The sequence below is a fragment of the Eubalaena glacialis genome, chromosome 11, assembly GCF_028564815.1.
Source record: "Eubalaena glacialis isolate mEubGla1 chromosome 11, mEubGla1.1.hap2.+ XY, whole genome shotgun sequence".
Lineage (NCBI taxonomy): Eukaryota > Metazoa > Chordata > Mammalia > Artiodactyla > Balaenidae > Eubalaena > Eubalaena glacialis.
In genome coordinates, this window is record NC_083726.1 from 847,880 (window position 1) to 866,624 (window position 18,745).

Below are 18,745 nucleotides of genomic sequence, written 5' to 3' on the forward strand. Positions count from 1 at the left end.
GTTCTCTGTATCAGGGTTCTTCCATAGCGTTGATGATCCTTTCCGTATAGTGTCATGTGTAATGAACCTTAAAGGTCCTGTGGCCCCCTGACCTAGAGACTGAATAGAGACATTGTGTCTGGGGGCAAGCAGACCACTTCAGCACTTCAGCACCTTCGGTGTGGAACTCTTGGGGTTCTGGGCGGGCAGGCGCGTTGCCCAATATCAACAGAACTGTAAAAGGCAGTCCCTTCCTGACAAGGTGCTTCCTGAATTCAGGGACAAGGCATCGATGGAACCAATCCAGAAAAAGTGTTCTGGTTGCCCAGGCCCTTTTGATGTCCAGTCAAATGACTGGCAGCTGCTGTTCATCTCCCTGCAAGGCTGGGGGTCAGCAGCTTTACAGACGAGGGCAGTCCTGGCCATAAAGCCGACTGCATTTGTACAGGATAATAGACACGGCCCGTTCCTTCCTGCCTGAAAAGCTGCTGCTCGCTTCTCCTCACTGATGAATGTCCTTTGTGGCATTTTCCCCCAGAATAGGGCAGTTTCATCTGTATTAAAAACTTGTTCAGGCAGATGTCCTTTCTCCCCAATGATTTTCTTAGCAGCGTCTGAGAACTTGTCTGCGCTGCCTCTCCCGTTATCCTGACATTTTAAAAGCCAAACCTCTTTCTAAAATCATCAAACTATCCTTTGCTGGCATTCAATTCTCCAGCTTTACAACCTTCCCCTCCCTTTCGCTTTAAGTTGTCGTGTGATGACTTTGCTTTTTCTCGAATCATTATTAGAGTCTATATAGGTGCACCCTTCTTATGGCAATCCTGCGCCCGCATAAAAGCTGCTTTTTCAAATAAAAATAAAAAGGTATTTCACAAGAAGTGCAAGGTTTTCTGCCTGCTGGTGTAGCTGCAGTGCCAGCTTCATGGATTTCCTTTTCTTTTTTACATTCATCTTGAAGTGGCGGCAGCCGCAGCTGCAGACCTCACTCCGCGATGCACATCAAGCCATTCAGCTTTTTCTCTTCATGTCTTGCCTTTTCTCTGCGTCTTGGGAGCACTTGCAGCATTGCCAGGGCACTTCGTGGGTCCTGTGGTGGTGGTGGTCAAGGTTCATGGTGTTGCACTAAATACAATGAAAAAATCCGCAAGAACCACAAGAGATTGCGGTTTACTGGAGAGACCACCTGCTCCGGAGGGGGTGAGCGCACACGGCGTTGTACGCGGATGCGGGGAGCACGCGCTCCGGAAGCAGCAGCAGGGGTGGCTGCAGCATTATTACTGTAGGTGCTACCGTTAATTCATGCAGTGAGGACTTCATACGGCATCTTTACGTTTGCTTCCTTTCTCTGCACTTCAAATGAAGCCGTGTGTTGTGTGCCTCAGGTTTTTTTTTTTTTTTTAACAAATTTATTTATTTATTTTTGGCTGCATTGGGTCTTCATTGCTGCACACGGGCTTTCTCTAGTTGCAGCGAGTGGGGGCTACTCTTCGTTGCAGTGCGTGGGCTTCTCATTGCAGTGGCTTGTCTTGTTGCAGAGCACGGGCTGTAGGCGCACGGGCTTCAGTAGTTGTGGCACAAGGGCTCAGTAGTTGTGGTGCATGGGCTTAGTTGCTCTGCGGCATATGGGATCTTCCCGGACCAGGGATCGAACCCGTGTCCCCTGCATTGGCAGGTGGATTCTTAACCACTGCACCACCAGGGAAGTCCTGTGCCTCAGGTTTGATACATTTTAGCTTTATATCATAAATTCATGTATGTTTTATGGTAGTAAATGATAAAATAGACTAACATGTACATATGTTTTATGCATTCATGACACACCTAACTTTTTAATTTTTTCAATATTTGTAGGCTACATGGTTCATCTGTGAGTTTTTTGAAGCTGTCGAAAGTCTCCAAAAACTTTTCCAATATATTGAAAAAAATCCACATATGAGTGGACCGTGCAGTTCGAACCTGTGTTGTTCAAGGGTCAACTGTGATTGCTCAAGATGATAAATAGTTTCGGGATCCCTTTGCCATACAAACAAGACGTCTGGATTCATGCACTTTGCTCCCTTGCCCACGACTGTCAATACTGCATTTATAAATTCCTTGGATTACCCACCTCAGTGTGTTACGTTTTTCTTTTGATTCACTTTTCATTGGCTTTAAGTCCTAGGATCCGATTCCCCCTCCTGTTTGATTGGTAGCACGTGACCACGCGCTCTTCTGGACGTCCGAGCTCTCCCTGAAGGCACGCTCAGGGAAGTTGCTCCCTCCCTCCTATAACTCCTCCCTGTTTTTTGTAGCGAATGTCATTGTTTTCTGGTTTATCCTTCATGTGTTTCTTTTTGTAAAGACCAGCAAATACACATATTCTTTATTCCCCTTCGTTCTTCCCCAAAGGCAGTGGCATTCCATACGCTCTTTGTTTTTTTCACATCTGGAGGTCTCCTAGAAATCACTCCATCTATTCACAGGGATTTCTCTCATCTTTTGGAACCACAGTACTTCATTATATGGATGTGCACTCATGTATTCAATCTCCTGCATGTGGGCATTTAGGTGGTTGCCCATATTTTGCAACTTCAAATAATGCTACAAAGAATAACCTTACACATTTGTATTTTCAAATTGTTTGAGGTATGTCTTTAGGGCAAATTCCTGGAAGTGGGAATGCTAGGCCAAGGGTAAATGCGTGTTAGTTTTGCTAGGTATTGCCAAATTCCCCTCCACAAGGGTGGTACCATTTCCCATTTCCACAGGGCCCACAGAATATGTTAACCTTTTTCAATCTGCCAGTCTGATGGGTAAGCAGTAGCATCTCAGTATAGTTTTAATCTTCATTTCCCTATGAGTGGAGCTGAATGTCTTCATAGGTTTAAGGGCCATCTGTCTTTGTAAATTGTTTGTAGCTTTTGTCCATTTTCCATTGTATTTTTGGTCATCTCCCCCTCACTTTATAAAAATTCTTCAATTAATAGGGGTACTTGCCCTTTATATCCAATATATATTGCAAATAATTTCTCCCCGTTTGTCATTTGTCTTTTGAATCTGCTTCTGAAGTCCTTTTCCCATGCAGAATTTTTGTCAATTGTATGTTTTCATGTTTATCAGTCTTTTCTTTACCTGCTCCTAGTTGGGAAGCTTCCCCACACTCAGGAGCTCAGCTCTGCCTCCTTTCAGTACTTGTATATTTTCATTTTTGCATGTAGACCTGCTGATCCAGTTGGAGTTTACTTTAAAAAAAAAAAAAAGAATATTTATTTATTTGTTTATTTGGCTGCGCCCAGTCTTAGTTATGGCACACGGGATCTTTAGTTGTGGCATGCGGGATCTTTAGTTGTGGCATGCGGGATCTTTAGTTGTGGCATGTGAACTCTTAGTTGCGGCATGTGGGATCTAGCTCCCTGACCAGGGATTGAACCTGGGCCCCCTGCATTGGGAGCGTGGAGTCTTAGCCACTGGACCACCAGGGAAGTCCCTGGAGTTTACTTTTGTGTGCAGTGTGAGGGGTAGGCCTAATTGTGTCTTTTTCCAAACGTACCTTATTAAAAGGTACGTTTTGGCCTCTGAGATTTGAAGTCACAAACTGAACTTCCACATTTTAAGTTTTGGCAATTATGAATAAAGCTGCTGTAAACATGTGTGCAGGTTTTTGTGTGAATGTAAGTTTCCAACTCCTTTGGGTAAATACTGAGGAGCATGATTGCTGGATCGTATGGTAAGAGTATGCCTAGTTTTGTAAGAATCCACCAAAGTGTCGTCCCAAGTGGCTGCACCATGTTGCATTCTCAGCAGCAACGGTGAGAGTTCCTGTTGCTCCACATCCTTGTCAGCATTTGGTGTTGTCAGTATTCCGGATTTTGGCCATTCTCATAGGTGTGTAGTGGAGTCTTGCTTTAATTTGCATTTTGCTGATGACGTATGATGAGGAGCATCTTTTCATATTAGTACTTGGCATCTATATGTCTTCTTTGGTGAAGAGTCTTCTTTGGTGAAGAGTCTTCTTTGGTGAAGCAGTCTCCCTGCTTTTTTAAGCCCTTTTTTTAGTCAGGTTGCTTGTTTTCTTATTGTTGAGTTTTAAGAGTTCTTCCTATGTTTTGAATGATAGTCCTTTATCAGATGTGTCTTTTGCAAATGTTTTCTCCCAGTCTGTGGCTTGTCTTCTCATTCTCTTGACATTGTCAACAGAAGTTTCTAATTTTAACGAAGTCTAGCTATTGATTCTTTCATGGATTTTGCCTTTGATGTTGTATCTAAAAAGTCATCACCACACCCAAGGTCATCTAAGTTTTCTCCTATGTTATCTTCAAGGAGTTTTATAGTTTCTTTAAGGGATATGGGCCTGTGGTTTTCTTTTCTTGTAATGTTTTTGTCTGGTTTTGATATTAGGGTAATACTAGCCTCATAGAAAGAGTTAGGAAGTATTCCCTTTGCTTCTATCCTCTGAAAGAGGTTGTAGAGAATTCGTATAATTTCTGCTTAAATGTTTGATAGAATTCACCAGTGAACTCATCTGGCCCTGGTGCTTTCTGTTTTGGAAGGTTATTCTTGATTCAATTTCTTTAATTGATATAGACCTATTCAGATAGTCTACTTCTTGTGTGACTTTTGGCTGATTGTGTCTTTCAGGAAATTGGCCCATTTTATCAAGGTTATCAAATTTGTGTTCACAGAGTTGTTCACAGTATTCTTTTATTATATTTTTAATGTCCATGGGATGTCATGATGACTCCTTTCATTTCTGTTATTAGTAATTAGCATAATTTCTTTTTTTCTTAGTCTGACTAGAAGCTTATCAATTTTATTAATCTTTTCAAAGAACCAGCTTTTGGTTTCATTGATAGTCTCTATTCATTTCCTGTTTTCAAATTAATTGATTTCCCCTCCGATTCTTATTATTTCTTTTCTTCTGCTTATGTTGGACTTCTTCTAGTTCCTTTAGGTGGAAACTTAGATTACTGATTTTACATCTTTCTTCTTTTGTAATATATGCATTGAATGCTGTAATGTAATATACGCATTAAATTTTCCTCTAAGCATGGCTTTCACTGCATCCCACAAGTTTTGGTAAGTTGTGTTTTTCGTTTAGTTATAATTATTTTAAAATTTCTCTTGAAATCTCTCCTTTGACCCATGTGTTATTTAGAAGTGTGATGTTTTTAATCTCCATGTATTTTCCAGTTATCTTTCTGTTACTGATTTCTAGTTTAATTCCATTGTGGTCTGAGAGCTGACATTGTATGAATTTTATTCTTTTAAATCTGTTAAGGTATGCTTTATGGCGAGAATGTGATGTATCTTGGTGAATGTTCCATATAAGCTGGAGATTATGTGTATTCTATTGCTGTTGGACAAAGTAGTCTGTAGATGTCCAATTGACTGATGGTGTTGTTGAGTTCAACTATGTCCTTACTGATTTTCTGTCTGTTTGATCTGACCATTTCTGAGAGAGGGTTGTTGAAGTCTCCAATTATGATAGTGATTCATCTATTTCTCTTTGTAACTCTATTAGTTTTTGCCTCATATAGTTTGACACCCTGTTAAGGCACATACACATTAAGGATTATTATGTCTTCTTGGAGAATTGACCCCTTTATAATTATATAATACCCTTATTTATCTCTGATAACTTTCCTTGTTTGGAAGTCTGCTGTCTGAAATATGGCTACTCCTGCTTCCTTTTGACTAGTGTTGTCATGGTATACTTTCCTCCATCCGTTTACTTTTAATCTCTATGGGTCTTTATATTTGAAGTGGATTTCTTGTAGACAACATATAGTTGGGTCATGCTTTTTTAATCTACTCTGACAATCATTTAATTGAGCATTTTATATGATTCCATTTTCTCTTTTTAGCATATGGGTTATACTTCTTCTGTACTTTTTTTTCTTAGTGGTTGCCCTAGAGTTTGCAATGTATTATATATTTACAGCTAATCCAAGTCAATTTTCAAATTATTGGGCTGGCCAAAAATATGTACGGAAAAACCTGAATGAACTTTTTGGCCAAGCCAATACTATGCCACTTCCTGTGTAATGTGCAGACTTACATTTCCTCCCTCTGATCACTTGTATCACTGTTGGCACTCATTTCACTTATATAGAAGCTACACACACACACACACACACACACACACACACATATATACATATATATAATATACACTCATATATTCATACATGTATAAGCATACAGAATTGAATACATTGTTGGTATTATTATTTTGAACAAACTCTCAATTCCTAGATCAATTAAGAATTTAAAAATTAATGTATTCCTTCTTTGAGCTCTTCCTTATTTTATGTAGATCCAAGTTTCTGACCTGTATCATTTTCCTTCTCTCTAAAGAACTTCCTTTAACATTTCCTGCCAGGCAGTCTACTGGCCACAAATTCCCTCGACTTTTGTTTTTCTGAGAAGGTCTTTATTTCTCTTTCATTTTTAAGAATAATTTCAAAGGGTATAGAATTCTAAGTTGGTGGGGTTTTTCTCTCAACACTTTAAATATTTCAGTCCACCTTCTTCCTGCTTGCACGATTTCTGAGAAGTCAGTTGTAATTCTTATCTTTGTTATTTTGTAGGTAAGGTATTATCCCCCCCCTCAACCCTGCCGGTTTCTTTGAGGTTTTTGATTTGTCTTTGATCTTCTTTAGTTTAGAAATGATATGTAAAGGTATAGATTTTTTGTTTTATTTATTTATTGGCATTTATCCTGCTTGATGTTCTCTGAGCTTCCTGTTTTGGCGTCTGACATTTCAGGTGGGGAAATTGTCAGTCATTATTTTAAATCTTCTGTTTCTTCCTCTTTCATTCCTTCCGATATTCCTATTATACGAGTTACACCTTATGTAATTGTCCCATAGATCTTGGACATTGTTTTTTCCAGTCTTTGTTCTCCCTGCTTTTTGCTTTTCGAGGATTCTATTTAGACATCCTCTAGCTCAGAGGTTCTTTCCTCAGCCATGTGCAGTCTACTAATAAGCCCATCAAAGGCTTCATTTCTGTTACAGTGTTTTTTTTATCTCAAGCTTTTCTTTTCAGCTCTTTCCTGGGAGTTCCAACTCTCTGCTCACATTGTCTATCTTTGCTTGTGTGTTGTCTACTTCATCCATGAGAGCCCTCAGCATATTAAACATAACGGTTTTAAATTCCCAGTCTGATAATTCCAACATCTCTGCCATATCTGGTTCTGAACCTTGCTCTGTCTCTTCAAATTGTGTTTTGCCTTTTAACTGTGTTAATTTGCCTTGTAATTTTTTCCTGATAGCCAGACATGACGTACTGGGTGAAAGGAACTGCTATAAGTAGGCCTTAATAATGTGGAGGTGAGGTGTGGGAGAGGGGAAGCCTTCTATGGTCCTGTGATCAGGCCTCAGTTCTTTTACTGAGCCTGTGCCTCTGGACTGTGAACTTCACAAGTGTTTCTCAGTCCTTTATCTCCCCTTGGCTGGGGCAGGCTGCCCAGAGGAGGCTGGAGCTGGGCATTTCGCTTCCCCTGGTCAGTTAGGCTCTGATAACACCCCAGCAGGTCAGGCTCTGGTTAACGAGTTTGCCTCGAGAGCAGCCTTGTTAAGGAGAGCAGGGTGCTCTGTCACATTAGGAAATGGCTCCTTCCCTCCCCCTGCAGAAAGCTTGAGGGGACGTGGCTCTGACATTTACTTGGGAACCTGCTCATGCTCCAGGGGTAAATCGCACAGTATTGTGTGGGCTCCCTTATGACTGGGTCCCCCGGAGTTTTTAACTCTCACAGTTGCTGATGACTTTGAGTCTCCAGAAATCCATCAACTGCAGTTTAAGTTTTTCTGCCCCAGAACTGGTTTCCCAGGCCAGGTTGCACTCCAGACTCTCTACTCTGGTAAACCATGATTCACTGTATTTGCTTGTCTCCCCAGTCTTGGGGGCAACAGTTTGACTTGTGTCTGCCAAGAAGAGTTTTTGATTTTTCAGATTGTTCTGCTTTTTACTTGTTAGGCTGGAGTTGCAATTTCCAAGCTCCTTACATGCAGAACTCAAAACTGGAAGTATATATATATGTGTGTGAATGTATATATATATATATATTTTTTTTCTTTTTTAATGTATTAGTCTCTTAAACATGGGGGGAAAAAAACCAAAAGTGGAGTTACAACGCATCTTCACAATAATACTAGGTTTTGTAGCTGCGTATATATTTACCTCTCTGAACACTTTATTTCTCCACATGGCTTTGAGTCACTGTCTGATGTCCCTTCATCTCACCTGCAGGGCTCCCTTGAGCATTTCTTGCAGGGCAGGTCTAGTGGTCACTAACTCCCTCAGCTTTTGTGTATCTGGGATTGTCTTAATTTCTCCCTCGTTTTTTTTTGGCTGCATCACGTGGAATACAGGATCTTAGTTCCCAGACCAGGGATCAAACCCATGCCCCCTGCAGTGGAAGTGTGGAGTCTTAACGACTGGACTGCCAGGGAAATCCCTCTCCCTCATTTTTGAAGGATAGTTTAGCCAGATATAAAATTCCTGATCGACAATTTTTTTTCATTTAGCACTTTGAATATATCAGCCCATTGTCTTCTGGGCTCCAAGGTTTCTGGTGAGAAATCTGCTAATATGTTATTGATGATCCTTGTGTGTGGTGAGTCACTTCTCTTGATGCTTTCAAGATTCTCTGCCTTTCGACAGTTTGATTATATAACGTGTCTCAGTGTGGGTCTCTTTTGAGTTCATCTTACTTGAGGTTCATGAGCTTCTTGGGTGTTTATCGGCCATTATATCTTCACATATTCTGCCCCCACCCATAACTTCTTCTTCTGGGACTCCCACAGTATGTATGTTGGCTTGCTTAGTGGTGCCCACATATCCCTTAGCTCTGTTCACTTTTCTTCAATCTTTTTTCTGTTTCTCAAACTTGATGATTTCCATTGCACTATATTCATAGTTGCTGATTCTTTATTCATTCTGCTTAAATCTGCCTTTGAATCTTCCTAGCGAAATTTCCATCTCAGTTGTACTTTTCAGCTCCAAATTTCATTTTGGTTTTTTAGGTTTTCTATGCCTTTATTGATATTTCCACTTTTTTCATACATTATTTTCTTGATTTTCTCCTGACTTTCTCCATGTCCTATTTAGTTCTTTGAGCATCTTTAAGACTGCTGTTTTAAAGTCTCTGTCCAGTATATCCACCATCAGGTCTTTTTTGAGGGAGAGACTGTTGAATTATTTTTTTTCCTTTGGGTAAAAAGTATTTTGACCATACTTTCCTGTTTCTTTGTATGCCTTGTGATTTTTTTGTTGTGCACTGGACATTTTCATCTAACAATTTGGTGACTCGGGAAATCAGATTCTTCCTCTTCCCCAGGCTTTGTGCTTTCCCTAGGTTTTGTTTTTGATCGTCTTTGTGCCAAGGGTCAGCCTGAGGTGTAAAGTTAATGTCTTCTTAAGTGTTTTCTGAGCTGTTCCCTGGGTACAAGTAGTCACATTCTAATTCTCCCCATATATGCAGTTATTTTTATATGTCCTTAGTCTTTAATGCCTGGCTCCTGAAAGGGGAAAAGCAAAAAATACAGGGGATTAAAAAAGGGCTCTGGGGACTTCCCTGGTGGTGCAGTGGTTGGGAATCCACCTGCCAATGCAGGGGACACGGGTTCGATCCCTGGTCCGGGAAGATCCCACATGCTGCAGAACAACTAAACCTGTGCACCGCAACTACTGAGCCTGTGCTCTAGAGCCCGTGAGCCACAACTACTGAGCCCATGTGCCATAACTACTGAATCCTGTGTGCCTAGAGCCCGTGCTCCACAAAAAGAGAAGCCACCGCGATAAGAAGCCCACACACCGCAACGAAGGGTAGCCCCCACTCGCTGCAACTAGAGAAAGCCTGTGCGCAACAATGAAGACCCAATGCAGCCAAAAGTAAACAAATAAAAAATAATTTTTTTAATAAAGGGCTCTGGCCCTTTAAATCCCCTGGAAGACACTAGAGGCAGAGGGTCTTGCAACAATGCGGGGGTGTGGGGGGCGGGGGCGCCTGCCTCTTTCTCTGCACCTGTGAGATCAGAAGCAGTGATGAGCTATCAGAGCACAGATCCCCAATATCTGGAGGACAGGGTCCTTTCTTTCCCTGCCCTGGCTCCTGCAAGCTGTGTGCAAGCTGCTCCAGGACCCATGCACAGCTGCCTGCCAGGTGGCTGGGGCTGGGGGGTGGGGCGCTGCCACCCTGCAAGTCTCCCCTGGGGGTTACAAGCCGTCTGTATTCTCCAGAGTTCCCGACAGTTACGGCAGACCGATTCCGGCAGGGGACGGGGACTTGCGGTGCTCCTCCTCCGCCATCTTCCCGGACCCCTTCTCATTCTGACACTAATGGATTTTCTTAATTGAACTATAACTGACATACGATGTAGGTATACCACATAGTAATTTGATATTTTTATACATTATAAAAATGATCACAATACGTCTAGTTACCATCTGTCACTACACAAAGCTTTTACAATATTACTGATTATATGCCCTATGCTGTACGTTACAACCTGGTGACTCGTTTTGTCAATGGAAGTTTGTGCCTCTTCCTCTCCCTCACCTGTTTCACTCATCCCTCATCCTCTCCCTTCTGGAAACTACAAGTTTATTCTCTGTATCTATGAGTGTGTCCCTGTTTCATTTTGTTTTTAGATTCCACATTTGCGTGAAATCATGTGCTATTTGTCTTTCTCTGTCCAACTTATTTCACTTAGCATAACACTCTCCAGATCTATCCATTTTGTTGCAAACGGCAAGATTTTTTTTATGGCTAAGTAATATTCCATTGTATATATATATACACCGTATCTTCTCTATCCATTCATCTGTTGATGGACACTTTGGTTGCTTCCATATCTTGCTATCATAAATAATGTTGCTATGAACATGGGGGTACATATATCTTTTCAAATTAGTGTTTTTCCCTTCTTCAGAAAAATATCCAGGAGTGGGACTGCTGGGTCATATGGTAGCATATGATTTTCTGAGGCGCCTCCATACTATTTTCCACAGTGGCTGCTCTTCCCCTCCAGCACCACAGGCTGCACAGCACTCGCTCTGAACACAAGACCTGGAAAGTTCTCATACATTACTGCCACCATCAGCAATGCTGTTGTAAGAATTACTCCTCCACTTCCCCTGGGTCCCACCTGGGGCTAAGGTGAAAATCCAAAGGCTGCATGAATGTGGTTTCTGTGTATGTTGGCCCCCAAGAGTAGGACTGTTTTATTATCCTAAGAATAAAAAGCCAGTGTCCTCCAGCAGTAGAAAATTGCAAATAAAAAGTTTAATTTCAGAAACTGAGTTCACCATTTATAAATACACTAAAACATAGTCAATGCGAATTCAGATTAATAATAGGTACAGTATTTTAACAAAACGACAACTTTTCTAAAAGGTCACAGGCAAATCAGTGACTTGTTTCACCCAGAATATTTACCTGGTTTGAAATAAGAAAATGAACCCTTTTCTAGACACTGAGGCAAAAACTTTGAAGACGTATTATTGTTAAAAAAAACCTGATGACTGATACTCCATTTTGATGTCCTTGGGATTCTAAAATACCCCACTGATGGCTGCATCTTCCCTATTATCAAAAAGAAAATCTAAACACCTAAGGCTATTCTTACAACTGTATTATAGCAATCTTCTTCCCTGTTAATAAGCCACCTCTTCTAAAAAGGACTGTATACATAATTTGATCAAATTGGGGGGTCAGTGCACAAATTTCAAGATAGCTTCATGGTGTAGAGCCACTGAGTCAGAGGCTTGGAGATTCCACCAACAGGATGCTGTAAACGTGTCACGCTGTGCACCAGCTACACAGCAGGCACCACCGGCGCTCACCGTGAACGGCGGGGATGTGTCCGAGCTAACAGCCCACGTGGCACCGAGGGCAAACCCCTGAAACGGTAATGCTCTCTCCCCTGAACCCTACACGGCCGACATTCCGTGGTACATGTGAGTGCAGGCTTGTCTTCGAACGCCACGTCTCTGTTGTGTAAACAGTCACCTCCCAGAATACTCGCCGTCCCCTGAACGTACTTTAGAGCCCGCAGCCAGGAACTGCTCAGTCAGGATGGCTTGAACTCCACCTCCTATATACAGATTTTATCTGACAGCCACAAAAGCTGTTTTGTTGCAATTAAAGCAATTTTAAACTAAAATACAGTACCTGATTTGTGGTTTTTACATAATCGAATAAAAAGCCTACAGAATAAAACTGCTTATATCTCCTCTGTCATTCTAGTAAAACAAACTCCTAACCCCCAACTTTTAAAAAATTTTACAGTTACGAATGAAAACCTAATCACTGTATTTCGTAATTGACAAGACAGGCTGTTTCTACTGGACTTCTTAAAAAACACACCGTGGTACCTGGCCTGAAGAACTGGGTAAGGCACATGTGGACACGACGGCGAGGGCCGGGCCGGGAACCTCCCGTGGATGTGGACCTGAGCGCCCGGCCTGCTGCCCCGCAGGGCCCCGACCGCAGTGAGCCGCCAGCCCGGGACAGATGCTGTTTCTCGTCTGGCGGCTCCACCGTGAGCTTCAATACTGGAAGCATATTAAGGGAAGATTCACTTTCAGAAAAATAAGTTTCTCGAAATGTTCCATCATGAGCCTGGACTGGCCAAAGCTGCCGTTCTCAGTGGGTGTGCTGAACAGCCTCTCGGAGGGCACGATGCTCGGGGGGCAGCCCAGAAACCGCACGGCCAAGGCGGAGAGGCCCGGCCAGGCCGCCCTCTTCAGGTTCCAGTAGGCGAGCGGGTCGCAGCCATGCTCCAGCACCTCCTCCTCCAGGTAGGCGAGCACCATGTCCTCTGGGACCTTCGTCCTCCCTCTGGGCTCGGTCTTCTTCATCTTGGCCATGAGCGACCACAGGCTCTCCTCCCCGGCACAGTCTCTCGGTGGGGAGCCCGGGGCGCATCCGTTGGGGACGGGCGTAGGCTCTGAGGTAGAATTCAGCGTTTCTAGTTCCCTGATCAAATCCTGCTTGTACTGCGCGGCCTCCTCCTCGGAGAAGAGGGAGGCTTTGTAGCGCGGGTCCAGCAGGGTGGCCAGCACGTACCTGGGGTCGTGGAGGGTGGCGGACAGGCGGCTCACCATGGCCTCCCTGAGGGACTTGAGCATGGTGTCGATGCCCATGGTCTCCTCGAACAGCATCTCCACCCTCCTGTTGAGGATGTGGATCATGGGGATGACCTGGCTGAGCGTGGACACGTGGGCACTCATCTCCCGCCGGGCGGCGTCGAAGGGCTTCAGGGCGTGGCACACGGACTGCATCACCTCCCACTGGTCGCAGCTGATGAGCTCCCGGAAGTTACACTCAACAGACAGCTCGTTCACCGCCCTCTTCTGCTCGATGAGCCGCTCCAGCATGTGAAACGACGTGTTCCACTTGGACGGGACGTCCTGGAGGAGGTGGTGGGGCGGCAGCTCGTACTCCTTCTGCAGCTCCGCCAGCTTTGCTTTCGCCCGGGGCGACCGGTGGACCCGTTCGCATATTTTCCGCGCGGTGCTGAGCAGGTTCTGGACCATCCTCTGGCTCTTGATGGCCTCGCTGACGATGAGGTTGACCGTGTGACTGAAGCACTGCACGCTCGAGCGTGCCCCCTCGTTCAGCGCCTTCCCTACGCCGGGGTTGTCGGTGACCGTGATGCCCACCTGCAGGCCGGTCGACGTCACCCAGGCCTCCCACCAGCACTCCAGCTGCTTCTGGACGCTGCTGCCGCTGTAGTCGCAGTCTACCTGCGACACGTCCAGCAGCGCCGAGCAGTGGTGGTCCTCGCAGTGCGGTCGGGCCGACGACTCAAAGGTGACCCAGTGGGCGGTGAGGGTCAGGTACTCCCGGGTCTGGCTGCTCATCCATATTCCAGACGTGAAGTGGACCACACCGCTCTCGGCTTCCTGGAGATGTGACATGATGATGTGTTTCACATTGTCGTACATACCTGGGATGGCCGTCCTGGAGAAGTAGGACGGAGGGGGCAGAGAGTACTGAGGTTTCAAGTATCCGAGCAGCCTGTTGAAGCCAACGTTGTCCACAAACGAGTACGGCTGGAGGTCAAGTGCGATCATTTCAGCAATGAGACTTGTTATTTTTTTGGCAACTGGATGCGAATCATAAAACTTCTCGTTGACGTCATCGCAGGAGGAGGCGCCTGCCGACTCTGAGCTCGGGGGCCCGCGGGCACCAGGAGGGGAGGGCGGCGCCGTCCTGGGGGCGTCGGGCTTCAGCGCGCCGCCGTGGAACCGCTGCAGGTGCCTCAGGAGACAGCTGGTGCCCAGGTTTGTCGGCTTCTTGCCCCTGCTGATCGTCCGGCCACAGTGCAAGCACGCGACCTTCGTGGGATCCGCGGAGCAGATAGAAAAATGATTCCACAACTTGGAGGTCTTTTTGCTGTTGACGGGAAACGTAACTTGATTGTTTTTTGTGACCATGGTCGGCAGGTCAGTTAATCTGGAGGAGGAAGTTTCTGCAGAAGCCAAGGTGGCGTACGGCGAATTCGCCAAGCTGGCCCCCAGAAAGCCCTTCTGGTTCCCAACGACCTCCGGGTGGCGCCTGTAGAGATGCCGCATCAAACAGCTCGTGCCCACGTCACCCTTCTTCCCCCGGCTGATGACGCAGCCACAGTGCCTGCACACAGCCTTGAGGCTGTCCGTGGGGGCCAGCGAGAAGTGGTGCCAGACTTCCGACTTCAGCCTCCTCATGACCTTCTTGTTCTGCTGGAACACGGCGCCGGACTCGAGTGGGCGAGGGCTGGGTGCGTCGCCCGGCTGCTTCTCGGGAGACGATGCCCACGAGGCCTCGCCCACGTCAGAGGAGGAGGACAGCGCCCACGCGTCTTCCACCGGCGCGTCTCCGGGGCTCCAGTGCGCCGGCGGGTCCTCCGCCAGCCGGTCGGGGGAGGAGGGCGCGGAGGCGGAGTCCTGGACCGGCTTCCCCGGAGACGAGGACGCGGGGCTGGGCTCTCCGTCGGGCAGCGGCGGGGTGGGCAGCAGGGTTGGGGGCGCGGAGTAGGGGGGCGGCACGCCAGCGCCCCCGCCGTTTTCCCGCAGCACGATGGAGCGGTGTGCCCGCCACATGTGCCTGATGAGGCAGCTGGTGCCCAGGTCCTTCCCGTTCTTCCCCCGGCTGAACTCGTTCATGCAGTGGATGCACACGGCCTTGGAGTTGTCCAGGGGCGACAGGTAGAAGTGCTTCCAGACGGCGGATCTCCTCCTGGACCCGGATGCGCTCCTGGGCAGGGGGAGGTTTTTCTCAGCCCCGTTCTCTGCAGGCTCGTCGCAGTGGAGGCTGAGGGGCTGGGCAGGCGGCCCCACCAGGGCTTCATCCCTGCTGTACCTCTCAGAGACTGACACGTCGGAGGGGGCCTCTTCGGAAGAAACCACAGAGCCAGGTTCCTCCGTTACCTGATGGGGAGACGGGCTCTTAGAGGCCGTTCTGGGGACGAGTTTGCCAGGTGACAGGACGGTGCCCGGGTCTCCGGTGTCAGTGGGCGGTGGCGGGAGCCGCGGCAGAGGGGCAGGGAGGGGGGCCGGGGCCGGCGCGCTGCCGTTTTCCTCCACGAGAACGGTGGGGTGCGCCCGCCTCACGTGCCGCATCAGACAGCTGGTGCTCAGGTCCTTCTCGTTCTTGCCCCTGCTGAACTCCTTCATACAGTACGTACAGATGGCCTTCGTGCTATCCCGGGGTGAGATGAAAAAATGCTTCCAAGCCGGGGACTTCTTCCTGGAGCTGATGCCGCGGCCGGAGAGCAGGCTCTGCGTCACGGCCTCCATGGCCACGCTGTACAGGGTGCTGCTGTACTGTGACAACAGGGCCCCGTAGTCGTCCTCGGGGTCAGGAGAGACGCGCCTCCCGGGGGGCCGGCAGCCGCCGCTCGCCTCTCTGCCCTCCGCCCGTTCGTCACCACTGTCAGCCCGTTTCCCGTCCTCCTGCTCATTTCTAAAGTCCATTCTTTCCAAACTGTGATTAGGGATTTGATCATCATCTTCCTCTTCTATTTTAAAATTTATTTTATCAGAAACAAAATCACCATCCCCTTCGGGACGAGTCTCCTGGTGATTCTCCATGACTGACCATAACTATTCTGGCTGCTCCATGATGCTGACCTCCTAGGTTGGTAGAAAACTCATCCAAATGCTCATCTGTGCCCCCAAGTGTACATTATCTTCAGTTCTTTCAAAAGAATCCTATCTTTCGGGATGCTTATGAATATGGCTAATCATAAATCTTACTGAGGAGTAGACTAGGGAACTCGTGAGCATGTCATTAGGGTGCGGACCGCTGCTTTCCAGGAGTTCTACTCTTAAACACTTCACGGTGTAGACACGCATTCACGCAGCGGGGACCTGCTTGTCTCAGACACAGGATCGCCGTCATCTTGATGGCACAGTGATCCTTCTGCATTATCTACAGAAGATGAAATCAAGTCAGACACTGGACTCAGTCACATTTCAAATCTACACTGTCATGGATATATGAGCCTCAATGTATGCATAGAAAGGAATTCCATAATGGGAAATTAAAACAGAAAAGTTTGTTCCTTGACTTTTTTACAAACCAGTTACACAATGAAAATACCCTCTAAATAGACATATCCCCAAAAAAGACAAACAGATGGCCAAAAGGCACATGAAAAGATGCTCAACGTCACCAATTGTTAGAGCAATGCAAATAAAAACTACAATGAGGTACCACCTCCCACCTGTCAGAATGGTTATCATCAGAAAGTCTACAAATGCTGGAGAGGGTGTGGAGAAAAGGGAACCCTCCTACACTGTGGGTGGGAATGTAAATTGGTGCAGCCACTATGGAGAACAGTATGGAAGTTCCTTAAAAAGCTAAAAATAGAGTTACCATATGATCCAGCAATCCCACTCCTGGGCATATATCCAAAGAAAACCATAGGTGAAGATACATGCATCCCAATGTTCATAACTGCACTATTTACAGTAGCCAAGACATGGAAACAATCTAAATGTCCATTGACAGACAAATGGATAAAGAAGATGTGGTACATATACACAATGGAATATTACTCAGCCATAAAAAAGAATAAAATAATGCCATTGTAGCAACATGGATGGATCTAGAGATTATACTAAGTGAAGTAAGTCAGAAAGAGAAAGACAAATATCATTTGATATCACTTATACGTGGAATCTAAAAAAATGATACAAATGAACTTATTTACAAAACAGAAATAGACTCTCAGACATAGAAAACAAACTTATGGTTACCAAAGGGGAAAGGTAGGGGGGAGGAATAAATCAGGAATTTGGGAGTAACATATACACATTACTATATATCCAAAAAAGTGAGAAAAAGATGGTAAAGAGAAAATACCAAGACTTGGTAAGGTCCATCATTGTAATTTCAGCCCTTCTAATTAATAGGTATGTAAAGGTATCTTATTACGGCCTTAATTGGCAATTTCCTAAATGACTGATGATGTTGAACATTTTATGTGCGTATTTGCCATTTGCTTCTCTCCGTTGGTGAAGCATCTGTTCACGTGTTTTGCCCACGTTTTCACAGATTGTGTATTTTCTTAGAGTTCTTTACATGCCTGGAGACAAGCCCTTTATCAGGTATATGATTCCAGTCTGTAGCTTGTCTTTTCATTCTCTTAACATTATTTTTGGAAAAGAAATGCCCTTAATTTTAGTGAAGTCCAATTTACCAATCTGTTCTTTCATGGATTGTACTTTTGGGGTTGTATCTAAGAAAGATTTTCTCCTGTTGTTTTCCAGAAGTTTTATATTTTATACTTAGATCTTTGAAAGATTCAAATTCATTGTTTTGCATATGAATATCTAATTGTTCAAACATCATTTGTTGAAAAGACCATCCTTCTCAACAAAAGGATGCCTTTGTAACTTTGCTGAAAATTAGTTGCATGTGAGTGCCTATGCCCATACGATTTGTCCACAAATGTTGGCAGCAAACTGTTTATGTATATAAACATGATGTAAGTGTGTGTGTATATTGAGGAAATCGTACCCTTTAAATAAGTGCAGTTTATCGTACGTCAATTACACCTAATGTGAAAAAGTATGAAATATATACGTACATTGGTCTGTGCCCCCAGTTCCTGACACAGAGCTCCTAAAACCCTTGGGAGTTCCTGACTGACAGGAACATCTCTTGTTCTAACGAGGTGACTCCTGGATGGAGGCCCGTGACCAGAAAGAGCCGCGGCCAGAAACTTGGAACTCTCAGCCACACCCCCACCCCCCAGGATGGGCTGGAGATTGAGTTAATACTGATCACGCCCACGTGATGAAACCGCTGTAGAATCCCAATGGTCCGGGGGTTAGGGGAACTGCTGGGCTAGTGAACAAAACCACGTGTCGGGTGGGTGACGCACCCCAACTCCAGGAGGACAGAAGCCCCTGCACTCAGGACCCTCCCAGACCTCGCCCTGTGCATCTTCATGTGGCTGTTCGTCTGTGTCCCTTATCGTATCCTTTTCCTACAATAAACCAATAAATGTCAGTAAGGGTTCCCTGAGTTCTGTAAGCCGCCCTAGCACTTTATTGTGGGAACCCAGACATAAGCCGATTGGTCAGAAATACAGGGGACAACTGGGGTTGGTGTCTGAATGGGAGCGGTCTTGTGGGACTGGGCCCTGACCCGGGGGATCTGAGGATGACTTCAGGCGGTGATGTCAGAAGTGAACTGAGGGACAGCCAGCTGGTGCTGGAGAACGGCCAGTGTGGGACACAAGAGCACATATTGGTGGCCAGACGTGAAGCATTCTGGGAGCAG

At 45.7% G+C, this 18,745-nt stretch overlaps 1 protein-coding gene across 2 annotated transcripts in view; it reads right to left on the reverse strand.

Annotated features, from left to right (window-relative positions):
- Window positions 1-11,292: 11,292 nt before the first annotated feature.
- The window catches only part of ZBED4 (zinc finger BED-type containing 4), a 28,672-nt gene continuing 21,219 nt past the window's right edge, over window positions 11,293-18,745 (reverse strand). For both annotated transcript variants that reach the window (XM_061204609.1, XM_061204608.1), the window contains one exon: window positions 11,293-16,384. In XM_061204609.1, coding sequence (XP_061060592.1) covers window positions 12,517-16,044 — 3,528 coding nt within the window. In that variant the 5' untranslated portion in view covers window positions 16,045-16,384 and the 3' untranslated portion in view covers window positions 11,293-12,516. The remainder of the gene's footprint in view (window positions 16,385-18,745) is intronic.